This window comes from Triturus cristatus, chromosome 12 (genome assembly GCF_964204655.1).
Source record: "Triturus cristatus chromosome 12, aTriCri1.1, whole genome shotgun sequence".
NCBI lineage: Eukaryota > Metazoa > Chordata > Amphibia > Caudata > Salamandridae > Triturus > Triturus cristatus.
In genome coordinates this window covers 42021389-42048369 of record NC_140595.1, presented here as the reverse complement: position 1 = coordinate 42048369, position 26981 = coordinate 42021389, and the positions used below count along the sequence as shown (strand labels likewise).

General features: G+C 48.0%; 1 protein-coding gene across 1 annotated transcript in view; it reads left to right on the top strand.

Moving 5' to 3' along the window:
• Positions 1 to 12406: 12406 nt before the first annotated feature.
• LOC146772364 (AP-1 complex subunit mu-1) overlaps positions 12407 to 26981 on the top strand; it is a 160638-nt gene continuing 146063 nt past the window's right edge. Inside the window, exon 1 of the mRNA XM_085639149.1 lies at positions 12407 to 12563. Within this exon, the coding sequence (XP_085495275.1) occupies positions 12522 to 12563 (42 nt within the window). The 5' untranslated portion in view covers positions 12407 to 12521. The remainder of the gene's footprint in view (positions 12564 to 26981) is intronic.

The following is a 26981-nucleotide window of genomic DNA, read 5'->3' as shown; positions in this document are numbered from 1 at the left end:
CCAAGATCTACCGGATGTCAGACAAGGTGAAGGCCAGCATTCATAGTGAAGTCACTAAGATGCTGGAGCTAGGAGTGATTGAACCTTCTAGCAGCCCCTGGTCTAGTCCGGTGGTGTTAGTACCGAAAGCTGCACCACCGGGTGCCCAACCAGAACTGAGGTTCTGTGTGGACTACCGGGGACTGAATTCAGTGACAAAAACTGATGCTCATCCGATCCCTAGGGCGGATGAATTGATTGACCGGCTGGGAGCTGCCCAATATCTAAGTACCTTTGACCTTACTTCAGGGTACTGGCAGATCTCGTTGGCTGATGGAGCAAGGGAAAGGTCAGCCTTCTCCACGCCCAATGGCCACTACCAGTTCTGTGTGATGCCCTTTGGGCTCAAGAACGCACCTGCCACGTTTCAGCGCCTGGTAAACCAGATCCTCACCGGAATGGAAAGTTTCTCTGCTGCTTATCTGGATGACATAGCCGTCTTCAGTAACAGCTGGGAGGATCACTTGCGTCACCTGCAAGCTGTTCTCCAGGCCCTGAGACAAGCTGGATTGACGATCAAGGCCAGCAAGTGCCAGATCGGGCAGGGGTCGGTAGTGTACCTTGGACACTTGGTGGGTAGGGGAGCGGTGCAACCCCTCCAGGCGAAGATCGAGGCCATCATGGCCTGGGAACCCCCCAAGACTCAGACTGAGGTCCGAGCATTTTTGGGCCTCACGGGATATTACCGCCGCTTCGTGAAGGGGTACGGTACCATCGTAGCCCCCCTCACGGAGCTCACGTCCAAGAAACAACCTCGACGGGTAGTCTGGACGGAGGCCTGTCAGCAGGCCTTTGAGAAATTGAAGAAAGCCATGTGCGAGGCCCCGGTCTTAAGGGCCCCAGACTTTTCCAAGGAGTTCATTGTCCAGACAGATGCATCAGAACATGGCATTGGGGCAGTGTTATCGCAACTCAACGAAGAGGGTCTGGATCAACCCGTGGTCTTCCTATCCCGGAGACTACTTCCCAGGGAACAGAAGTGGAGTGCAATAGAGCGTGAAGCCTTTGCAGTGGTATGGGCTCTGAAGAAGTTGCGGCCATACCTGTTTGGCTCGCACTTCCTGGTTCAGACCGACCACAGACCCCTTCGTTGGCTGATGCAAATGAAGGGGGAGAATCCCAAGTTGTTGAGGTGGTCTATTTCCCTACAGGGGATGGACTTTCAGGTGGAACATCGGCCTGGAGTGGACCACGCCAATGCAGACGGTCTCTCAAGGTATTTCCGCCTTAGTGATGAGAACTCCCAAGGGGTTGGGTAGCTCTCCCCACTTTCAGCTGGGGGGGACGCGTGTTAGACCTGTCAGCCCTTTGGGTGGTCCCTCCTCATCATTATTTATTTTGTCCCACTTTTGCCTCAAACCCTGTTTGAATTTTTCCTTTTTGGGAACCACCAGACTTTTTTGTGTTGCTACAGATTCAGGGAGCCATTTTAGCTACCCCTGGAACTTCTGTCTGAGGGCCTGAAGCACAAAATGGTGGCCACCTGTGACATCACCAGCATCCACTGGAACCTATCAGCACCTTCCAGAACATTCCAGAACTCTGTGACAGTTGGAGGCGGTTTAGAATGTTGGGAGGTTAAGACAGAGTGTTGGCAGTTGGAGCTGGCAGTTGGCACCTGACTGGTGAAGAGAGAGGAGCACAACAGTGAAGGAGGAAGGAGTGAAGCAGCAGGGGTGGAAACTTGTGCCTGGAGTGGGGTCCATAAACCCACCCTTGATACTTGTCCCTACTGATGGATCCCAGCCTGTAGCCCTGTGTGGGAAGAAGACAGAAAAAACTCATCCTAAGGACCTGAACAGCAGGAACAGGCCTTAGAAGCAGAAAGCAGCAAGATCCTGACCTGGAAACTGGTTTCCCTGGAGTCCGGCGTCGAGTAGCCTAAGACCTGGAGCCCGAGGTGGAGAAGCGGCGCTGACTGAAGAAGCAGACGTCGTACCCGGAGCCGCCTGAGGTCGTGAGAGGGCGCCGACGGAGGTCGTGAGGAATACCAGAGGTCGAGGAGGAAGTGAACCGAGGTCGAGCGAGCGGCGTCATCGGAGGAGTGAAGTCCGCCCTCCGGAGTCGTCGGAGACCGAGGTAGAGGTGAACCGGAGGTCGGGAGTGAGGATCGCACTCCGGAGTCGCCCGGAACCTGAGAGGAGGAGCACCGGAGGTCGGGGGTGAGGATCGCACCCCGGAGTCGCCGGAAGTCGACATCGAGGCCAGGCCGGCCGACGTCATCGGAGCCGAGAGCGCCATCGGACCGGAGCCGCCCGAAGTCGACACCGAGTAGAGACTGCCCGACGCCGTCGAACCGGAGGTCGAGATTGAACCGAGGCCGCCGACATCGGACCGGAACCGCCTACCGGCGTCGTCAAAGAACTGACATTGTGCCGAGGCCGCCGAGACCGAACCGGAACCGCCTCACGGCGTCGACACGACTCCAGCGGCGTCGGAACATCAGAAAAAGGGCAGTAAGTGGAGTAGAGGGCGCCTAAGGCCCTGTGGAGACCTGAGAGACTGCTCTAAGGGGCTAGGGAGGTGCTGAAACCAACCTGACTGTGCCTGGGGTGAACTGGGACTAACCTAGAGAGGTTGTGTGGAGAGAGAAAGCCAGGGCACTGGTATTCCCCCCTTTGATCTACCTCAGTTTAGGCCTCAGCCTTGTCCCAGCCAGGGAGTAGCCCCCCTCAAGCCTTCCACAACCCTACAAGCTGTGCCTGGGCCAAATCAGCCCTTAGGAATTGAAATGTCATCTGATTACATGAGTGTTGCTGTATACTTTTAATTATTTATTGGGGGTACTGTATTTATTGAGTTTTTACCTATTTATTGCTTCACTATATTTATAGGTCCACAGGACTTGATGGTGTACAATATTTATTGGTACAGTATTTATTGCCTCAAAATATTTAATTGCCTGTATTACCTGCACTGATATTTATGTCCCTTGTATTTATGATCATCCCTATTTATTGAATCTTCAGATAATATTTATTTGACCTGCACTATTTAAGATTTGTAAATTGTGATTGACTTATTTATTTTTCCAATCAGCAACTAAGAGAAAAAGATAAAGAAAGATATTTTCATAATTTTTACGGTGTAGAGTCGTTTTTGGAACGGATGCACGCATGGTTATTGTATGGGTATATTGTATGCTTAGCACTGCGCCTGTTTCCTGACCACTCGAGCCAAGCTACCACAGTGTGTTCGGGGAGTCCATCACCACCCTGCGGAGTGGGAGTGGGCTGTTTCCAACAACATCGGATACACATTTTTCCTTTCTCTGAGGATGTCGACTTGCGTGGATCTACTTTGGGCTTGTGTTTGCTCATCGTGATTAGTGCGGAATCACTCTTTCCTGTTCCACCTTCCATATTGGCAGCTTGCCAATCTGCTCTTTCCTCCGCTCTTGCAGCCATTAGCACTTTTTCTAAACTGAGTGTCTTTCTCAACATTCTTCTTCTTCTGAAAGAGCCCGAAAGACCGCCATCAATGACTTTGGGGCACATTGCTCCCTCATCCTTAAATTCACTAAATTTCCAATGTTTGATAAGCACATCAAGTCTCCCAACAAACTCCTCCATCATTTCACCAATGTGTTGTCTTGCTTGATTGAAAATGTACCTTTCATAGTCCATGTCTTGCATCAGATTGAACTTGGCTCCTAATGCTTCTTATATTTGATGGTACGAGATTGTCTCCGTGTGAGATTTTCTTTATCTTTTCTTCCACTCCATCACCAGCAAGTTTCTTTAAATATTTAATGATTTTTTCTTGTCATTTACTTCTTCAAAGCATCTATGAAGTCCTCAAAGGTCTTGAACCATCTGGTGCCAATATTCTGTTGTTGAAGGTATCAAATGGTGGCTGAGGTTTCAAAAGTGCGGCAGCACCGTACTCCATGTCTCTTGTGGCAGCTACTGGGATCCTTCGCGATCTTGAAGAATTTTTTGAGTTGTGCTGAAGGCCACCGGCTGCCAAATACCCCTGTCTACGGCAGCTGCTCTGTGGACTAACAGCCTTGTGAGCACAACCCCAGTGTTCGCTTTTGAGTCACCTCGCTCACTTTTTAGGGCATTAGGCTGGTCAGAAAATGTTACTGCTTGCACATGGTTGTTGCTGCCTTTTGGCGTTACATCTGGTTGTCACTACCTTTAGCGTTTGTAATGATTTACAAAAAAACAGGGTTGAGATATAAGAACCGTGCCTATTGTCAGGGTCCTGGAATCCTCTGAGTCGTACGATGCTCAAATGGGTTCCACCCATTGATATCCCCAAGGTCTGGGTGAATTGACAGACTCGTTGGAGGGATCAAGTGAGGGAAGGAAAGGATGGGGACAGCGGGGAGGGAGACCTGCAATGAGAGCAAAGCACTATGAAATTCACCATACAATTACAGTACCAGGAAACAGTAATACAAGGAAACATATGCTACGCCTTGCGCTATACCTGTAAAGGAAAATAAGCAGTGTAGATAATCACTCTGGAATACCAGCGGGAAATACTGCGCCTAACCACCTGTGTGTCTGTCGGGTAGCCAATAGCAGGAAGGAGGAGCGAAGCGACTCACGGTACTTGCTGCGCTAATCCCCCTATCTATATTCACAGAGGAAAAAATGCAAAAAGAGATACTACCTCTACAGAGACATCTTGCTTCCTGTTAAGCACAATTGTTTTGAGGTGCCTCTGGAGCACGGGTTTCAAATCCTGGATTACCCCCACACCTCTATGTGGTTTCAAAAGCAAACACTTGGTGCGTACAACAATCACAACATAACAGGGTAACAACGATGGGAGGCGCTCGCCTCCTGAACGTAATCGTTGTTTCTACCCCAATGAGGCCAAAGTCCCCCCGCCCTTGCCTTATTGCGTTTAGAGTGGAGTCGGGGGTTTGTTCCCAGCAGCCGCTGGATATCTTTGTGCCAAGGACTTGGGAGCAGAGAGAAAAGGTCTGTGGATTGCAGCGGTGTGCAAATCAAGTCACTGAAAGTGCGCCAAGAAATAGGCACGCCCCGCAAGAGCCGCTCGGCTCGTCAAACAGGGGGCCATACGAAATTGTACAATGTCACAGAGTTTGAATAAGAAGGCAGTGTCAGGGGATCAAGGTAATATCAAAGGATTGGTGCTCAGGGCACCACTACCAGCCTTCCGTGGTTTTGTCTGGAGTGTTCAAACGTGACTTTATTCTGGAATCAACGGCATCGCCCGATGCCCTGGAAGTTCTCTAATCGGCTTCCGGCAGCGTGATGACGTCACGCACGTCTGAGACCGGCGTTTCAAGGGAAGTGTAGTTCTTCCCGGCGCCGGTGTCATGGGAACGCCGACGAGCCTGCAGTGTTCCTGCGGCTGCCGCGGTGAGCCGTAACACCTATCACTCCTAGTGATTTCAAAATAGTCCCAAATATGGGCAGTGCAACAATTCGGATGGTCAAACCCCTAACCTCCAATAACAGAGTCATCTCCGCAGTAAGAATTAAAGACTTTATTGCATGATTCAATCAGTCATAGCATTTGTAAAGCGCACTACTTAACCGTGAGGGACTCAAGGCGCTGGGGGGGGGGGGGGGGATGCTGCTACTGCTTGAAGAGCCAGGTCTTGAGGAGTCTTCTGAAGGACAACAGGTCTTGGGTCTGCCGTAGGTGGATGGGGAGGGTGTTCCAGGTCCTGGCGGCGAGGTGGGAGAATGAACTGCCGCCGGAGGTCGCTCTTCGGATGCGGGGGACTGTGGCAAGGGCGGTGTCGGCGGAGCGAAGCTGGCGGGTGGGGGTGTGGAAGTTGAGTCGTCTGTTGAGGTACGCTGGTCCGGTATTGTGGAGTGCCTTGTGTGCGTGGGTGAGGAGCTTGAAGGTTATCCTCTTGTTGACGGGGATCCAGTGCAGGTCTCTCAGGTGTGATGTGGCTGTGGCGAGGGATGTCGAGGATCAGGCGTGCCGAGGCGTTCTGGATGCGTTGAAGCCGTTTCAGGAGTTTGGCCAAGGCTCCTGCGAAGAGGGTGTTTCCGTAGTCCAGCCTGCTGCTGACGAGGGCCTGGGTGACCGTTCTTCTCGTTTCGGTGGGGATCCACTTGTAGATCTTGCGGATCATGTGGAGGGTGTTGAAGCAGGAGGAAGAGACGGCGTTGACCTGCTTAGTCATAGAAGGGGTGGAGTCGAGGATGACCCCTAGGTTGCGTGCGTGGTCGGTGGGTGTTGGAGCTGTTCCCAGTGCGGTCGGCCACCAGGTGTCGTCCCAGGCTGAGGGGGTGGATCCGAGGTTGAGGACCTCCGTCTTGTCCGAGTTCAGCTTCAGTCGGCTGTTCCTCATCCATTCGGCGACGGCCTTCATTCCTTCGTGGAGGTTGGGTTTGGCGGTGTGGGGGTCCTTGGTGAGGGAGAGGATCAGCTGGGTGTTATCGGCGTACGAGATGATGTTGAGGTCGTGCGGTAGGGCGACGTGGGCAAGCGGTGTCATGTAGATGTTAAACAGCGTTGGGCTGAGGGATGAGCCCTGGAGTACGCCGCAGAATATCTCGGTGGCTTCGGAGCAGAAGGGGGGGGAGGCGGACGCTCTGTGTTCTGCCGGAGATGAAGGAGGTGGTCCAGTCCAGGGCCTTCCCTTGGATCCCAGCGTCGTGGAGGCGTGTGCGTAGGCAGACCGTGTCAAAGGTGGCTGACAGGTCTAGGAGGATGAGGGCCGCGTTTTCTCCATTGTCTAGTAGAGTCCCGATGTCATCAGTGGCGGCGATGAGGGCAGTTTCGGTGCTGTGGTTGCTGCGGAACCCAGACTGGGACGGGTCCAGGATGCTGTTCTCCTCGAGGTAGCAGTTCAGTTGTTTGTTCTTCTCGATGACCTTCGCCGGGAACAGGAGCAGGGAGATGGGTCGGAAGTTCTTGAGGTCCTTCGGGTCCGCCTTGGGTTTCTTGAGTAAGGCGTTGATCTCGGCGTACTTCCAGTTCTCCGGGAAGGTTGCTGTCTCGAAGGAAGTGTTGATGGCTCTCTGGAGATGGGGTGCGATGGCAGTGCTGGCTTTGTTGAAGATGTGGTGTGGGCATGGGTCTGACGGAGATCCGGAGTGGATGGTGTTTATGATCTTGATAGTGTCGTCGTTGTTTATGTTGGTCCAGGAGAGCAGGTGGTTGGTGCAGATGGTGGTCGTGGGGGTGGAGGTCTCAGTGGTTGTCAGGCGGTCGTGGTGTTGAGGCTGTCGTGGATGTCTGCGATTTTGCGATGGAAGAAGGTAGCCAGCATGCCGCACAGGTCCTGCGAAGGTGGGATGTCGTTGGTGTTGGAGCTGGGGTTGGAGAGTTCATTCATGATGTAGAAGAGCTCTTTGCTGTTGTTTACGTTGTTGTCTAGGCAGTTTTTGAAGGAGGCCCTTTTGGCGGATCTGATGAGGTGATGGTGTCTTCGGGTGGCGTTCTTGCGGGCTGCGTAGCTGTCCGGTGTTCGTTCACGGTGCCAGTTCTTCTCTAGCTTTCGGCAGGTTTGCTTGGAGGCCTGAAGGTCTTCAGTGAACCAGCTGGCTTTCTAGCAGGTGTGGCTGTTGGAGGGTTTCTTGAACGGGGCGAGGGTGTTTGTGCAGTCGTCAATCCACTGTCTGAGGTTGCGGGCAGCGGTGTCGGTGGGTGGGCTCTGGCCGAGGGTGGTGATTAGCTGGTCTTCGCTGACTTTGCTCCAGCAGTGGCGAGGCATCTGTTGGGTGCGGTGGTGCGTGGTGGGTTTCCGGAAGGTGAAGTAGATGCAGCGATGGTTGGTCCAGTGGAGTTCGGGGGTGTGGTTGAAAGAGACGTGGGAGCTTGCGGAGAAGATGGGGTCAAGCGTGTGGCCGGCGGAGTGGGTGGGTGTTGTGACGAGTTGTCGGAGTCCGAGGTTGGCGATCAGGGTGGTGGAGTTGGTGTCGTCGTTGTTCTCAAGGTGGAAGTTCAGGTCCCCGAGGAGGATGTAGTACGTGGAGGCGAGGGCGTGTGTGCTGAATAAGTCGGCGATGGAGTCACCTAACTGTGGTCGGGGTCCAGGGGGGTCTGTAGACGAGTGTTCCTCTGAGGGTGGTGTTGGGGTCGGTGTGGCTCTGGAAGTACAGGTGTTCAGCGGTGCTGAGGGTGTCATCTGTGTTGGTCGAGACTCTGAGATTGTTCCTGTGGACGATGGCGATTCCTCCTCCTACTCCGTTGGTGTGGTCCCTGCGGGTGATCTTGTAGCTGTCTGAGATGGCTATGGCGATGTCGGGTGCCGAGGAGGGGTTCAGCCAGGTCTCCGTCGGGAAGGCGACGTCTGGGGATGTTGAGTCGAGTAGGTCCCAGAGTTCAACGGCGTGTTTGCAGGTGGAGCGGGTGTTGAGAAGAATGCATCTGAGGTAGTTGGGTTCTTTCCTGATCGGTGGGTTGGCCGGCCGGCCGGGTGCTGGTGAAGCTGCAGTTCCGGCAGGAGAAGGGTCCTTGAGTGCGCCTCGGACGGCCAGGCAGCAGGTGCGTGATCCTCCGGCGTTAAGTGCGTGGAGGGTGCTGGAGTCGTAGCGGAGACGGGCGTCGTATTATTCGCGGGGGCCAGGGGTTCTGGCGCTGGGCGCGGTCCAGGTGCGGCCGGCCTAACCTGCAAGCAGGGTCAAGGGTCGCTCCCGTCACCGTGCAGCGGCTGCCATATAAGGAGAGGTGGGAGGGAGGAGCAGGTGGGAGCGGGGCGGCGAGTGGCGGGGCCGGGCTGCAGGGGAGCAGTGGCGGGAACGGGGTACAGAAGGCAAAAAGGGGAACGAAGAGAAGGGCAAAAATAACAGAAATGGAGAAGAGGCAGGAAAAAATACAGATTACCAGAACCAGAAAAATACAGTTAGCAGAGGCAACAATAACTGGCGCAGGCAAAAGCGGTAGGGCAGAGGAGGAGCGGTGAACTTACAGAGCGGCAGCAGCGGGCAACAGAGGCACGGACCCACAGGTGGTGCAGTGCGGCGTGGGGAGCGGCCTAACCTGCAAGCAGTTAAAACCTTTGCAACATGAAAAGATGGCATCAGATCACAGTTTATATATTCCATAAAGTTGCCTGTTTTGTTTTAAAATACATGTTTAAAACAGTAAAAGTTTGAAAATCATTGAATCATATAAGGTAGCCTATGTTACATGTTACTAACACGGTGGTGTTAGAATGTAAAGTGCGTACACGAGTAAAATTAAAAGACGCGAGTTAGCATCATTACTCAAAGGGGTAATGAGATATGATTATATGGAAAGTTTATGCAGCTATTAAACACCTACTGTGCAGAACTCCATTGTATAAGCTGGGACATTTCTGTTAGTCAGTGGGCAGAGGAAAGGAAAAGATGTAATTGGGGGGAGGGGTCGGTGGCGAGGGCCAAGTAGTGGTCAAATTATTTGTCAGCCCATCGCGTACATGATTCTGGGCCTCTATCTTCCTAGAGAAACGGTCAATAAATTTGACCAAGGTCCAATGTAAGATGATATGCAAAGGTTTTAAGCAGGCCGTGTATGATTCTCTGCAGGATGTTGTATCTTTAGCTATCCAATCCCTTTGTAACAGGGCCCTCCTATCCTTTAGTAGGGTGGAGCACAGGCACAATATGTGTATTATGGCCTCTTTGTGTTGATTGCAGAGCCGACACATTGCCTGAACCTTGCCCCTTTTCCAGGCTGGGAGATGATCGGCATTTGGAATTACCCCCATCCTCCGCTTCATGAACTGTAGCTTTGTACTTTCGTTGTAGGGTTTGTTTAAGTAGCTCTGAGGTGTCAGTTGTTTGTAGGTACAAAGGGTCATCCAGCCATGGTTCTGTGCAGAGAGATTAGCCCGGTCTTCTATTGAAGAGAGCCATTTGCTAGTTTTTGCCAGCTTTCTATATTCGAGATGAGTAGGTCTCAGGTGGGTAACAAGCCAAGTGTGCTGAGGGCTTGCATCAGATAGTGATTTCCCGTCGACCTCTGGTTTGTGGCCAATTCAATCCATAAGTGGTGGGCCAGGGTGCCTTCCTTGGAGGCCCTAAATTGGTGGCAGCTTATGGCCAAGGCTTAAGCTGCCTTGCGAGTCAGCGCCTGCCTACAGATTCTGAATATTTGAGCTTGTGATGTGTGGGAGGGGAGCTGGAAAACTGTTCTGTAGAGCGTTTTGTCAAGTGTGTTGCTCTCCCACCCTTTCAGAGCCTCACACCTTATGTTAGAGTTGGGAGAATCTTTGCCTGAGCTACATCTGCATTAAGTCAAAACAAATGATCAGCACGCCCCAAATAGTGTATTTCACCAATATCTTCAGCTATGTCATCATATTCTGACTTAAGCTCCGATATGAAATTTAATGCACAGACTCCATTTCAATTTTATTAAAATATTCCTTTTTATTCATATCTTCTTTCTCTTCTTATAGTAAAACCAGTTCTCCAATTGTAGCCACAAAAATTTGCCAATGCGTTTCGTCTCTACATGAGACTTCTTCAGAGCTCGTTAGTTGAATTTCTTGGAAACGAATGAAGCATTCATCAAACAGTCTGTTCTTTCAAAGTTTTCTGGATTTGACTTCCCTCCTGATCCAGTATCCCTGTATCGCTGTCTGGACCAGTGTCTCTGCTCCTGCTCCGCTCCCTTTAGCGTTTGTACCTGGTCGCTGCTGCCTTTTCTTTTCTCGCAGTTTAATATAGCGCAAACTTGACCCGAGGTATGAGAGCGCTTTACATGAGCACAAGTTGCGTTACACAAGGACACATTCATTTTTGTTAGGCACGTGGAGATTAAGCGATTTGCCCAGAATCCCAGGATATTGAGCGTCATTGCTGAGACTCTAACCTGGTTCCCCAGATTTTAGATCGACCGCCCTAGCCGTTAGGCTATATCCTCTCCCCTATAGTGTTCTCTTTGCATGAATGATGGCTCGGTGTTATGTCGGATCACAGTATTTCTTCTACAGCCTGACCGGCAAGTCTTGGTGGGCTTTTCCAACTGTACTTCTCTGCTATGCCTTCAACTTCACAAAGACTTGTACCGGATGGAGTGGGGCTTTAACTCCACATACCCCAATTGCAAACTCCTTTGCACATGCTTGGGACACATGTGGCATGCACTAGAAGTTTGCTACAGCCTTACAAACCTTCAGGGAGAGCAGCCCTGTTTCTTCAGGTCATGTATCCTCTACTCGTTGCGTCCTCCCTAGCCCAGGAGCATGCGAGAACACGCCACACGCGGAGATCGTAACCGACGTCTTTATTCATCAGGGAACAACACTCAACTGAACTCATTATCTCCAAACCGTTAATAACCACAATTAACACCACCCCAAATGGTTATGTAATTCTTTCATAGAATCTGCCCAGAAACTCGGTGTCCTGGCGCTCATAGTCTTAAATCACTACACTGCCCAGCATAAAGTGCTTCAACTCCTCCTCAGGGGTGGTAAGCCCTATATAAATGCAATTTCAATGCAATTCAATACGGTTAAGGCACCATAAAGCAGTGCACGGCCACTGCCTAGTGATTCACGCATTCAGAGTCTGACGTCTATGACATGTGCCTTGGAAATGGGAGGACCAAATTGGACGTCTTTGACAACTAGCATGGAAATAGAAAGGGGACTATTCAGCCCTCAGGGTCGACGTCAGCTAAAGTATTAAGGAACCGAATCATCGGAAGTGCTTCCTCGCGTCCAGTATGTGTGTGGCAAGTTCAGGGCTGCGGTTATATTAATTCAAAGGCTCTGCTAAATGAAAAACTACAATTTACAAGATGGCTCAGACGAGATAATTAGTCACATCAAAAGCTAGATACCATCTAGTGCGTACAAAATAAATACATCTGGTATATTATCTGTATAAGTACCTGGAACAGTGTTTTATTTTCATTTATAATGACTTTTTTTATTCAAATCTAGAATATTTTTAAGAAACGCCATGGTCTCCAAAGTAACCTCTTTGTGGCATGGTCACAACACTGCTATCCTGACATGGACGCTCTACTCGACGGCTGGAACGGCGTGGCGCATTAAGGATTAATCGTCTGCTAAATAACCTCATCTAAAGATGGCCGAAGCTTCCTACCGCCTGCTGTTCTTTCTTTCAAGACCACGCTTTCTTGCTGAAAAGGGGGCTATCGTACCGTATTTGGGAAAAGTAGCAATTGATGCCATCAAAAAGACCTATTCGCAAACTTGCATTGTTTATTTCTTTGCTTTGGTAGTAAAATGTTAAATACTGAGTGCTAAAATATATTTTGAAAAACACATTTATATTATTTGAAATAAATACTTAAATGTCTAAGTAAGAAGCAACTTTTATTACATACAAATATGGAATATTTTGAAGCTTTCTGTAGGTGCCCTATGCGCCCTACCAGTGGTTCTGCCTTCCAAGATGGCTGCCGAGTTAGAGCTTCCACTCTCTGACAGTCTACGCGTGCTGCCGTGGGATGTCCTTCCTCTCTGTCCGCAGCGCAGCGGTGCAGGTTCCGAAGTAGCGGGTATGGCTGCGGCTGAGTGATAACGGGCACAGGGTAAATACTGAGCCAGGCCCTGCCAACGCCCGGGCACCATGTCTGCCAGCGCTGTATACGTGCTGGACCTGAAGGGGAAGGTAAGAACTCCCTGTGGACGGGTGTCTGCAGGACACCTGCTGCAGTAGTCTGCCGGGGCCTGAGGGCAGGGTCCGCAGGGCTCATGTATATTTATTGGGGTCTGTGTAAGAGGGGACAGATAAAAAGGAAGGATGTGGGAAGCGGCTAGAGCTGTCAGTGGTCTGTACTGGAAGGATAGGCATCCTCTGGGGTCTCTGAATGTCATGGCATTACCATGTGTTGGGTGTGGGCGTGCAAAGGCTATGATGGGCACAACCACCTCGCTGATGACTTACTAAACGGATCTGAACGCCCTCTTTCTTCAACGATATGTTAGCTAAGACACCATACCTAATCTTGGCATAGACAACTACACTGCCTCCATTTAATCAGGCCCTTACAATTTTTTCACTGCCGTATAAACTTGTTGTACAAGTGATTTTTCTGCAATGATTTACCGTTTTGTAAATTCTCAACCTTATGTAACTGTTGTTGATAGTATTTGGTAATTTTGAACCCTCTGTAGTTATCCATGTAACAACATATGTCTACTGTAAAATGCTCTGTCTCCTTTGGGTAACATCAGCGCAATATAAAAATGCAAAAATAAACATGTTTGAGGGTCAGCTTAAGATATGGCACGCCTGCTGGCCATTAGGCATGTAAGCCGAATATTCAGCCATCCCTCCCTTTGTGTGACAGGTTGCTCCAGATGGTGAAGAGGCAACAAGACTTCCCGTGTTCACCATGCCCCCAGATTCAAGCTAGCCTGGCTGATGAGGGGTGATACCCCGAAACCGGTCCCAGGATGCTTGTTTCTGGGCGAGGGAACACCTGCCCTGGCAGTTGGGGCTGGACTGTTCCCATGGGGAGCCGGATCAAGACTGATTTGCATATGGCTGGGTCTAAACTGTAATGGCGTGGCGTGCAAAAAAACAATGGATTTAACCCAGATCTGTGACTAGGGGTGAACGTTTGATTTGTTCAGCATTCCGTCCATCACCTGTTCTTCTTTTTGCCCTTGTCAAGTATATTGGCATAAAAATATAACATTCTTCAGTTACAGGGACTTGCATGAGTATAATAGTTTTTTCTGTCACCTCTGCAACTTTGTTCTCGGAACACAAATAGGAAGCACTATCATTACTGGGATTTGTATTCATGTGACAAATTATCATGCCTTAGAAATGAAGCCACTGGCTAGTTCATGAGAACACAAAACATTTTAACTATTGCCATTTGTTCTACTGCTAAGAAAAGGTGAAGTATGAGGGATAAACTTTAGAAGCTCTTTTCAGGCATGATTAGCAAATTCCTTGGTTAGTGTGTACTAGGGCCTAGATAACCTTTTCGTACATTGCACACTATGCATGTGTAAAGGACCATGTGTTTGCATAACCAGTTTCATGCTTGTTTCTGTTACATTGCAACACACTTGATGCATTCTAAATATCCACAGTCTCTTGAGTTGGGGCTGATACCCACCGTGAGTTAGAACTGGGTTGTGTAGTAATAATAACCCAGTTGTCGAAGGTGGGACTGTTTGGTGCTTGTAAGTGTATTTCTTATCGCCATTTGTAATGTTTTTTGGGCAGCTGTATGTATTTATTTAAGAGTTTTATATAGCGATAGCTAGACCTGAGGGTATCCGAGGGTTGCATTCCTGTAGTACAGTCTTGACAGCACCAGGGATTGAGTGGCTTGTTTGACTTCATTGGGAGGGATGAAGGGTTTTATTTTGTTGAGTAGTTTAAGGAAGGCACTCTTTGCAGTGTTCTTGATGTGTTTGCTCATGTCTAGCTTAGGGTCCAGAGTGATTCCCAGCGATTTTACAGAATCTGCTGAGGTGGGGTTATGGTTGAGAGCATCAATAGTTTTAACCATTCTTTGATTTAGGGGTTAGTCTCCTTGTTGGAGATGAGGAGGATTTCTGTCTTGTCTTGGTTTAGTTTCAGGTGGTTGTGTGATAACCAGTGCTGGACTTCTCTAAGAGTGTCGTTCAGTCTTTGAAAGTCTTCGATGGATGAGGTTGCCAGATAGATCTGGGTATCGTCAGCATAGAGGTGGAAGGGAATGTTGTTTTTTAAAGTATGTTGGTAAGTGGTTCCATATAGATGTTGAAAAGCTGCGGCGAGAGAACTGATCCTTGTGGGACACCCCTGCTAACTGGGAGTAGGTTTGATGAGAAGTTTTTGATTTTTATTCTTTGGGAGCGGATTTGTAGAAAAGAGGTGAACCATTGTAAGACCACCTCTTCTGCTCCAACTCTTTCTTTAAGTGTCTTAATGAGAAGTTTGTGGTCAACCATGTCGAAGGCTGCCGATAGGTCCAGGAGTATGAGTAGGCAACATTGACCTGTGTCAAGAGATTTGTGCATATCGTCTATTATATTTAGGATCGCTGTCTCTGTGCTGCATCCTTTTCTGAAACCCGATTGGTGGGGGTCAAGAAGGTTTGTGCTGTCCAGGTGTTGAGTGAGTTGGAGGAAAACAGATCTTTCCAGGATTTTCGCTAGGGGAGGTACGTTGGAGATGGGTCTGAAGTTGTTCAGATCTGTTATGTCAGAGCCTGTTTTTTTCAGTAGATGTGTGACTTGGCCGGTTTTGAGACAATCCGGCATGACTGCAGTGCTTAGGAAGCTGTTTATAATCTCGGTCCAGAGTGGGGATAGGGAGAGTTTGAGCTTTTTGGCCAGTTGGACAGGTATGGGGTCCAGGATATGTGCTGAAGGTTTGGAGTTGGAAATCATTTTGATTATCTGTGCTTCGGAGATGGGATTGAAAGATTTCAATAGGTTTGCGGGGTGATTGGGAGTGGTCTCTCCCATCTCTGGGGGCAATTTACCGGCAGGGGGACTACGGTGAACGTCCAGGGGGACTACGGTGAACGTCCAGGGAGAGTTTTATCTTAGTGATTTTGTCATTGAAGTAATTGGCAAAGTTATCGCATAGGTCTTTTGAGGCCGCAGCTAGTTTCAAAGTGGGTTTGGAAGTTTGTTGCCTAATGAGATTGACAAGTTCTTTGGGCCTGTTTTTAGCATTACCAAGGGCATTACAGAAGAAGGAAGATTTTTCGTTCATTATGTGCTTTTTATATTTCCCGCAAACAGATTTTAGTCTATCTCGTAGGATTGTGGACTGGTTGTTTCGCCAGAGTCTTTCTGCAGCTCTTAGATTTCTTCTTTCGGAGTTTGTCTTTGTTGAACTATGATCTAGATGGTATGTTCCTGACTCTTTTTAGTTTCAGGGGGGCTATTTGGTCCATAATGGAGGTCATAGTAGAGTTATAGTGAGAGGTGAGTTCTGTTGTTGAGAGCTCGCAGTTGTGGATGGGGAGGAGGGAGTTTACCCTTTCCTCCAGGTCTTCAAGGGGAATCTGACTTAGATTTCTATCCCAGCGGGGGTGTCTTCTGTATGGGGCTGGCGCTGGATCGTTTGGTTGATGTGGAAGAGAATGATATGGTGATCAGACCAGTCAACAGGCAAGGTGTGGTCGATGGAGACTAAATCTGGTTGTGCGATAATGGCATCCAGGATTGAGCCTCTGTTGTGGGTTTTCTCGGTGCAGTGTTAGGTGAGGTTGTAGTTGATTAGGAGATTGTTTAGGGTTTTGATTAGCGCATTGTTTTTTTCGTTCCAGTGTAGATTGAGGTCGCCTAGAATTATGCTGTTGAAGTCACGGAGTGAGTAGCGAGTTATCAGGTCGGAGAGGTGATCTCCGAATGAGGCAGTGTTTCCTGGCGGATGGTAGAGTAGATGGCAGAGTAGTGTTTTGTTATTGCTAGTCTTGATGGTGGCAGTGAGACATTCAAAAGAGTTATATTCGAGGGCATCGGTTTTCGTCACAGGGATGTTTTTCTTGTGTATGATTGCTATACCTCCTCCTCATTGTTTTTTTCTGGCTTTGTGGATGATTGCGAAGCCCGGGGGCACAAGCATGTCCATAGTTGGGGGGAGATCTTGCTTAGCCATGTTTCGGTGATGAACGCGATGTCTGTCGTGGGTAAGGATGGTATCCGTCAGTTCTGTAGCATGTTTGGTGGCCGATCAGCAGTTAACAAGCATGCAGTTAGTAGAGGATCCCTCCTCCGTTTTGGGTTTTTTCTTTTGGGGGGCCCTGGTGACAATGGTGAGGAAGGCTGGGGATCTTGAGGATCTGGGGGGGAGTGGTCTCTTCCAAATCCGGTGATAACCTGGATCATGGAGCTGGAGTGGGCAGTAGGGGATGAGTCACATGAGCAGGCAAGATCCATCGCTTCACTCTGGGACATTGCGGCTCTTGTTCTTTTGTGTCTCAGTGTCTGGTTTAGGAGGGGGGTTGTGGTCTAGCTGAGCCGTTTGGTCTTGTGGGGTCTTGTGTGATTGGAGTTGATGAGTGTGGGTTTCGGAAATGGGAGTTTGTTCGGATTTCGTGGTGTGATGAGATTCCGTAAGATTTCGGTGAGTCCCAGTATTACAATTTTTAGCTGGCTTTCCAGCAGGGCAAGTCGCTGGGTCGTCTCTGTGGGGGAGGGGGTGGTGGCGTACGGGGAGGTCGTTGTGGCTCTTGTTCTTTTGGGTCTTTGTGTCTGGTTCCAGATGAAGGTAGTGGTAAATCTGGGTCGTTGAGTCTTGGGGGGCCTTGCGTGATTGGCGTTGGAGAGCGTGAGTGTCGGGTGTAGGTGTTGGGTGGGAATTAGGGGGCTGCTTTTGGTGTTGAAATTGCTCAAGTTGTCCCTATGGGTAGTTCTCGATGTGGGTAGTGGGAGATTACGGCGTGGTATGAGCGGCGATCTCTTGTGTGTCGGTTGCGGGTGAGATTTGGGAGTCATTGACTGCGGGCAAGGTTCACTGGTTGTTAGTTGTGAATGGGGGTTTAAGGAAGGAGTGGGTGTGTGTTGGTCAGTAGGGGGCTGGAGAGCCTCATCAGTGATGGGGCTCTGACTAATAGAGGAGGCGTGGGAGAGAATTGAGAGCTATTGGAGGGGGTGAGTGTTGTTCAGCATGAGGTTGGCGAGCCTCATCAGTGATGGGGTTCTGACTGCTTGAGGAGAGGGGGAGAGAGTTGGGAGCTATCAGAGGGAGTAGGGGGGGGGGAGGATGGTGTCTGGAGGAGGGAGGTTGGCTTTCAAGGCAGGGGATTTGTGGTTGCTTTGTGCAATCTTCAGGATAGGTGGCCTAACAGAGGATAGAGAGTTGGACGGGCGGGGGCAGTATAAAAGCGATGGGGCGGTGCGGAGCGAGGGGAAGAGGGAGTTGAAAGCCTCTAGGTTGTCATGTCTTTGTAATAACGCCTGAAACAGAGAGTGCTTTGTTTGCATATTTTCTGATTTTCTCAGTGTCTTTCGCGAGGGGGGGGGGAACTAATTTATGATGGGTCTGTTTAATATTGTTTACTGAAGTTTACTGTTGGTTTGTGTGGTCATTTTGTATCTGCGCTTACTTGGAAATCTTTGATGTGTGACTTGCGTGCCTTAGTGGGTTCTAGGACTGCATTTGTTCTTATTGCACCAGAGTGTTTGGTTGAAATACATTACTTTATGTCTTTGGTGAGTGTTGTGCATGTGGTGGTGTGGGAGGACTGTGTACTCTGCTTATTGTATAACTTGGCATATGCCAGGAGTGCATTTTGCTTAGGAGTATTATTTTTGTCATTAATATGAATATAAATGCTGTGTTGTGTAGATGGAATAGGCTGTTGTCTTATGTTGCACTGTTTAGAGGGGCATTGTTTTGCCAGCTATATGGCTTTGGAGCTGTGGTGTTCTCGCGAGTGTGCAGAAAGATTTTAGTATGAGACTTTTGTCTGTTTGATTAGCAAACAGGGTTTATTGGGACACAGTGCATTGTTTGTTTATGTAAATTTTCTGATCCACCATCACATGTTCGGTGAGCAATAGATGTAGACATTTATACTACCCAAAGTGGAAAAAAAACGGTTTTTATTTTTTCATTTATCTGTTCTTTATTTTGTTTGGTTACTCCACATAGACAGTGACATCTTAGCATACTGGCAATTCAAGAATTTCAGTCTTTTGTTCAAGCTTAAAAAAAAAAAAAAAAAAAAAAAAAGAGAATACTATATGACGTGGGCTACTCAATCTCGCTTGTAGGACATAATTATTGAAATTCCCAAAATAAGACCAGTGACACAAAGGAGACCCAAGGAAGACACAAAGGCTACCATGAAACATTTTTAGGGGTAGTGTGTGTTACTTATAAAGCATGTGATATGGCAAGTTATTTGAAAAATATCTTGAAAGAAAACTTCCTAATGAACATGGTCAGTAACGGAAATTAAAAACAACCATAAGTTCATTATCGGTCCTGCAAGGCACTTAACTCTGTTACAGCACCCAGGGGTCTTTATCTGCAGCTTTAGAGTACTCCAGTATAATAGGTTTACATCACACTTTGGGATTGGTCCATTTCTTAATAACATTACGGAACAAGGGGCCATTTGATGAAGTTTGTTGCAAATTTGTTTAGCCATAACTTACATGGATCTCATCTCACCTCAGTGCAGTTCATATAGACACAGACCGCATTGGATCGGTAAGTATAATTCTTCTACCAATCAGCAATATTTCTAATGACTACTCTGCTCCCTATAGTGAGTATTCTTTTCCAATTATTTGGAAGACCATAGGCTGCAGTGTAAGGATGCAATTACAGGATTGCTATCAAAGGTGGAATAGGAATATCTTTATAACATTTCTTTTGGACAATTTCCATACTCAATTTAAGATTTTACATATCAAAAGCATTTGTGTTTGTGAACTCTGCAATTCCACACAATGTTGGCATTTGGGGGAATCAGACAAACTTACAAGTTCTGTAACTTGGAGGCTGCTACGCTGGCAGTCCATCCCAACTTAGGTACACTTGTATAGAGAAGAGTTTATCATATCTTGAAACTAGGGCCTTTTTGAAAAAACATTTATCCTCCAGAGAAGGCAGGGTAGCCATCCAAGTAGAGGTGATGTCTTTATGACATAGTCTTAGGGTGATTTGGAAAATTTCACCAGTAGGTCATTGTAGGAATTCAAAGCTAGCTGCTTCAGGGGAATATACTTTTGTTTCAGAGGACTACATTTAAGTAAAGATTATGGTTTGTCCGGGTGTTGTAGATCATAAAGAGAGCCAACCCAGGGTAATCATTGATGTTCAAGAAACTTCTGACACTATCGCTACTTTCTCCCTTTCCTTTTTTCCAGTGCCTCCCTACCACACAGCAAATCCCCTTGTAAATGAAAAACTGCTTGTTAGAAATTGGATTTTTGGTAGGCTGGGGCACGCGCCTAAGTCAGGCAGAAACCACCAACTCTAGTCAGGATAAGGGAGTTACACTCCTAAAATAATCCATGCTCACCCCCTTGGTAGCTTGGCAAGAGCAGTCGGGCTTATCTTAGAGGCAGTGTGTAAAGCATTTGCACATAACCAACAGTAATACTTTGTAAGCACTACAAAAGGACACCACACCAATTTAGAAAACTATCCAATATTTTTATATACTTAAGACAAGACCAAAAACGATAAAAATCCACAATACAGTACTATACAATCCTTGGTTATCAAAATATGCTTGAAAAACAGTTCCTTGATGTCGATAGCTCCGTTTGGGGCTATCACGGCGTCAAGAGCGAACAAATCCAAACGGTTCTGTCTGACCGCAATGTCGCGGGCCAGCTACGGTGTCGGGAAGACCCGCAAGCATTAATTTTTAGAAATGCAGGGCATTGGCGACCTCTTATTGAGCTTCCAAAAGCACCGCGTTAGCTGGCGTCGGTTCCAGAGGTCGGTGCAGGTGTCGTCGGGGCCCTCGAAGTCACACGTGTTGCAGGTCGAACTCCTCTCTGTTGAAGTCAGGAGCGCTGGTGTTGGCAGGCGTCGGGTGCTGTGGTGCGAAGTGCAGCGCCCTCAGGTCGCGGTGCGAGCAGCGGCTCGGTGGCGGCGTCAGATGGCGTCGTTGGTGAGACCAGGGTCGCGGTGCGAAGTGAATGCGGTGCTCGTCGCGGTGCTGGCAGGTCGCAGTGCAAGCAGCAGCGTCATCGTTGCTGGAGCACTGTCGTCGGCTGACGATCTGGAGTAGTTGGCGCCAGAGTCGGTAGGCCAAGGCTGCGGTGTGGGATGAGAGCGGTGCGTTGTGTAACTTTACGAGCAGTCCCCTCGAACCACGGTGCAAGCAGCGGCGTCCATTTCGGCGTGGAGCGGCGTCGCTGAGGATACCAAGGCTTCACTGTGAAGCGAGTCGGTGCGGAGTTCAGGGCTCACAGGTTGTGGTGCGAGCAGTGGCTCGGTGGCAGCGTTGTGGCGGTGCCCTCTGTGGTGCCTTCAGGACACGGAGTCGGTAGCGGTGTCGTAGGCGTCGTCGGGTGGCTGTTCTTGTGTTGCAGCACAAAGCGCACAGTAACCAGTGCTGAGGGCAGAAGAGCTTGAAGTCGTTGCTGTCGAGATGACTTGAACAGGGGGCAAACTCTACCTCAAGCCCTTGGAAGAACTCACAAAGTAGATTGCAGAAAGTTCAGTCCAGTCCTTTCACTGCCCAAGACAGAAGCAGCCACTGCAGGCCAACACAGCAAAGCACACAGCAATGTGGTAGTTCCTCCTCACAGCTTCTCCAGCTCTTCTTCTTGGCAGTCTTCTTGGTCCAAAAGAGTTCTAAAGTTCAGGGGTCTGGGCCCCAATATTTATATGCCAAAATCATTTGATCTCTTGGGCAGAGAGTGTCTGTGCCCAGCCAGAATCAGTTCTGCCTTCTCTGGTGTGACTTCCTGGCAGGAGGTGGAGACGGCATTGTCAGAGGCAGACCAAGCCCTTTGAGATGCAAGGAAATCTCCTCCCCCTTCCCCAATTGCAGCCCAGGTCTATTCAGCCCCTTCCTGACCCACCCAGACTATCTGGAGCCACTCCTGCGCCCCAGCCTTCTGTCATCCAAAACCCAGGCAGGCAATCCACATTCCAGCAGAGGCACACAGGGTGACTGAACAAGAAAAGACCTACTTTCTAAAAGTGGTATTTTCAAACACAGAATGTAAAAATCACCTTCACTAAAAAATGCATCTTTAGATTCTGAGTTCAGGCATACTAAACTTTATTTTCCTACCAAATTCCCTGGGCCTGTTATGTTTATAAGATGTTATAAACAAACTCCCCATTTTATCCTATGGGGAACAGGTAGCCTTGCAATAGTGAAAAACAAAATTGGCCGTAATTCACTATCAGGACATGCCACACACACCAGGGCATGTCCTACCTTTCACATACACTGCACCCTGCCCACGGGGGTACCTTGGGCCTACCTTAGGGGTGGCTAACATGTAAGAAAAGGGAAGGTTAGGGACTGGCAAGTGTGTGCACTGGCCAAGTTGACATGGCAGTTACAAACAGCGCGCAGACTCTGCAATGGCAGGTCTGAGTTACATTTCCAGGGCTACTCACGTGGGTGGAACAATCAGTGTTGCAAGCCCACTAGTAGCATTTGATTTACAGGCCCTGGCACACTCAGTGCACTTTACTAGGGACTAATAAGTAAATCAAATATCCAACTATGGAAACACCAATCCATAACACAATTTACCAAGAGCATATGCACTTTAGCGCTGATTAGCAGTAGTAAAGTGCCCAGAGTCCTAAAACCAACACAAACGGGTCAGGAAAAAATAGGAGGAAGAAGCCAAAAGTTTGGGAATAATCCTGCAAAAAGGGCCATTTCCAACACTGCTGCATTCATTTACAAATTACATATTACAAATATGATGTTAAACCCCCTAAAACTATTACATTGACCGACCCTTCTTACATTGTTCCCTGCCATGTTGCTAGAACGTGCAGTCCTCTGTTGACTCCAAAACTTACAGTAATCTACTGATCGATGCTCAGTGGCCACAGAAAACTTGCGAGGAAATACACTCCATCTGTTTTATCTCTGCCATTTCAGAGTTAAACTCAACCCGATGCTCACACCAAGCGCTCACGACCCAGATTGTGGCAACCAGTGTAAGGCCCTGCTCCTTTATTGATGGCTTGCTTATCTGTTTGACTATCAACTCCAAGCAGAGCCATACCTGACAAGTACCACACACAAATGATCAATCCAGGGCTATCATGTGCAGTAACCTGAACAGGCAAACTCCTGCTTGCACCACAGAAGCAACTGCTATACCTAACATAAATTCCAATCAGGGCATATGGAAACACACAATGCTGGTAGGACATAAAGCTGCACGACCATACCATCTGCAAATACGTGCTGCACCAATGCCACCCATAGTGTGACGTTTCTGTTTTGGGGTATGATTGACATGCAGGTTTATTCTGGCAACAGTAGTAACACATCTAAACATCACTGCACACTCCCTTACACAATGAGGTCTTATTTTGATTGTGTGACAACCCTTGTAATTTTGTGAGCTGTTTTGGATTAAAGTGTAAATTATGGTTTCTTTTAATTGGTAATAACTACTGTTTCAAGGCATACCTCTACATTTTGATTGAAAGTTTGAGTTACTGAGTTTTAAAGAGGAAGGGCAAACTGAATACTTTGGGTCACGTTACAAGTGGCTTGGGAAAATGTGTTTCTCAGCCCAGGAATTTCTGTTATCTGGGGTCCAGCTAATTCCAGGGGCAAGGAAATACCATGGAATAGAAACTTTTGGGGAACAGGAAGTGATTATCATTGTTTATGTGCAGAGTCCTACATGTTTTCCCCAGCTCTTTTACCTAGTTTCAGCATTCAAATGGTCTGTATAAAAATTAAAAAAAATATATTAAGAAGGACTTAACTCCAGTTGCTGGGTACTTGCACTCTAGTTTTGTTAAGCACTAGAAATGCCCCAGTGTAAATGTTTATTTAGTCCCCTATGAGTGATCTTCCACCTCAAGCCCATCTATGAAGACACAAAAAATTGGGAGGAAGGAATTAGCTTTGTTAGGTGATCTATGAGGGATGCACCTTGGAGTATGTGTGACTACAGGGGTTCCGGAGCCCTTCCTCCATGGGGCACAGATGCCCACAGTTAGGGTACCAAGGGGCCTAGGAAAGTGCGGGATGGAAAGGTCAGCCCACGTTAAAAGTGGCATTAACAGGAGTGTATGCCACAATATGACCCCGTATTCCATCCTGACGAATGCCACAGACTCTTGTGAGCCAAGAGGCAGAAACATGTTTACGAAGGAGGGATGGGGTATTGGTTCCCCTAGTCTCTACACTGGTTTTTAATACCAAGCGATATCTCTTTCAAGTTGAAAGGTTATTTTGATGTATCACATTGTTTTTTATATAGTCATATCACAGGTTCAAAAGTTCGAAGTTCCTCCTTTACTATAAAGTGTAGGCCTGCTCTTCATCAAACAGGGTTTTGGAAGAGCGAGGGGAGTTCTATGATGATGCATGACACCTGGTGGTGTGTGAAGACATCCCGTCACAATTTTTTATGTGTTCATAGATAGGCTTGAGGTGGACAAACACTCATAGAGGAATAAATTAACATTTACTTGAGTAGCTTTTCTAGTGCTTAACATTTGTAATTGAAGGCCAGCTCACCCTAGAGACCTCATTGGCTCCTGTTCCCTACCTTGGAGATTATCCGAGGTGTGTGTGGTTTGATTACATGTACTCTAGGCACTTTATAGAAGAATCTGAGCTTGGCCATGACTGACTGACTTACCTTTTGGTGACAATGATTCTCGGGTGAGTGTGGCAGTACGAGGAAGTAAACTGTTTCAACACAGAGACCACATGGCTCTTAACTTTAAAAAGGAATTCTAAATGTCCGACATATAATCTCAACCTACTCGTAAGCTCAAGACCCAAATTAAGGCAGAGGTCAAGATGGTAATAACTATCTTTCATATAACACACTTGCTACCACTTGTTTTTGACTGCTGTACCTTTCAGGTGTTATTATTAGTCATTTGTATGTTATGCTTTGTTAGCAGCATCTGCACAACTCCTAATACCATAAGGAGGGCCCCAGAGGGCTTTCTTGATCTGGGTGCCCTTTTCACATGATTCCAGAAAATCCCTTGATGGATTTTAAATGGTTGCTTGGAAATTTATGGTCAGTAGATATAACTATTTTGTGTTTAGTTAATATTAAAGTAAAGTGGTGTTTATCCGTTTAACAATAGTTTTAGTGTGGTATGTATAGGGATGGGTCTTCTGAAAGACTTATCTGTTGAGCTAGGTGGTTGGTTATCCAGCGCACAAACATTTCAGATTGGTTTCTAAGCAGACATTGTTGGCAAGATAAATATCTATGATTCCGTGTACTGTGCATGAGGGGTGGTAGGTTAAGATTTCCTTTATCTGTGAGGTTCTAAGATGGGTGGTGATAGGTAGAGTGCCGTTGAGTGGACAGCACTATGGCAGCTAATGGATTTGGGTCTGTGTTGTTTATTTGAGGGTGTGAGGTTTCTGTCTTTGTTTTGTTTGGAAAAGGCAAGTTATGAGTGCAGTTGAAAAGGAGTTGTGTAAAGCGCCTCGTAAGGTTGAAAGTGCTATTAGGAGTCCAGTGATAGTTGATTGTGACTTGCATGAACTGGATTGGAAGTTCAGTCTATTGTGTACTGATGGGGTTGTCAGGTGTATTTTAAGTAATTTGGATGTAGGAAAGTGCCCCTATTTGACATGGTCACCCCCACTTTTTGCCTGGTATTTGATGTAATTTCGACTGGAAGTGCACTAGGTTCCTGCTAACCATGTCGCCAGTGGCAGATCTCTTTTCTCAAAACTGGGACCTAGGGCCTGAGATACTAAAGAGGGTCCCCAAGGACTGCAGCACGAATTGTGCCACCCTAAGGGCCCCCTCACCAAACTCATGCAGGGCGGCCATCTCAGGCTGCGTGTTTTGTTGCTGACAAAAGTGAAAACACTACATGTCACACGTCCCTGTGTGCCATGTCCCCTAACACTGCATGTAATATTTGTAAGTCACCCCTACAGCATATTACATGTGAGCGCATATCTGCATGAGTAGATATATCCCTGTGATGGTCAGTTCCATTGCTGCCAGTACAAGTGATCAGGAAAGCCATTTTAACCCATGTGTTGGACACTGGTGAAAACGAGTTCCCCAGCTACATGATGGCTTCACTGAAAATGGGGATACCTGGAAGCAAACATCTCTATTCACAAACCCGCCCTGATTTCACTCCTAGATTTGGAAATACATGAACACAGATGGCAACTTAGAGGTGCCCCCTGAAAATCTACCAGCCTCTGGTGTGTCTGGTCTCTGCCACCCACAACAGATTTCTGACTTACCAGGGTGAGGCCTTTGCTCTCAGGTTGTCAGAAACAAAACTTGCACAGGAAGAGGGTGTTCACACACCCTCCTTCAGGATGACATGCTGATTAGCATTCCAAGGCAAGGGAGCTTCAAAGAAGCCACTGCCTTTGAAATGCGAATCTAGCTCCCCCACAGGAGAGGGAGCTGACACTTTTGCTCCAGAGCCCTTTGGCACCTGGACAGGCAGGAAAATTAGTCGGGTAGGCGTGCCCACCCCCAGGCTAGAACCACCCATAAGGTGGGATAACTGAAGTCGACACAACTTTTTAGAGTTGACCATCTTTGTGATGGCAAACTTTGGAATTCTGGGACAGTGTTAATGCCAATTTGCCACAGGAAGTGGTCATATAGGGGGCATAGTAACCCCAAGGGTAAGTAGCCAATCGCGAGAATGTGTACTGCCCATCGTTCTGCAGTCTCCAGTTTCTGATGCAGTGAGCGTTGGGGGACGCGTTTTAATTGGACTGGAGTTTGCAGCTCCTTTACGCGTTTCTCCCCCATACCCTTGATTCCTCGAGTTCTGAGGAAAATTCACCAAGACCAGGCCCAAGTCATATTGATCGCCCCGGATTGGCCAACAAGGGTTTGGTACACAAATCTACTTCACGTCTCATCGCACCCTCCGCTCTGTCTCCCTCTCAGGGCAGATCTCCTCTCACAGTCGCTGGGGCAGATTCAACACCCCCCACCTCCAGAGATTGCCCGTTCAATCTTCAGGCATGAAGTGCAATCTTGAGTTCTTTTTCTCTCCCACCGGAAGTGGTGGATGTTATTTTATCATCCAGGAGACACTCCGCCAAATCTATTTATTCCTTCAGGTGGTCCAAGTTTGTTAAATGGTGTGGAGAGAGGTCCATTGATCCTTTGAAAGCCCATTTGTCTGACATTCCAGGGTTTTCTCTTTCTTTGGCCCAGCAGGGTTGTACTGTGGCTACAGTAAAGGGATATTTGTCGCCTTGTCGGCTTTCCTATGTTTGCCGGACCAGCCATCTTTATTTAAGTCCCCCATTGTTATGAGGTTCATTAAGGGCCTTACCAATAGGTTTCCTCCCACTCCCTTCATTATGCCCAGGCTGTCCGGTTTTAGGTTTAAACCTATAATAACTGATAAAACCCCACCAAAAGGGAAATAGCCCTCACCAGTGTAAATATATAAACCCTGAAAAAA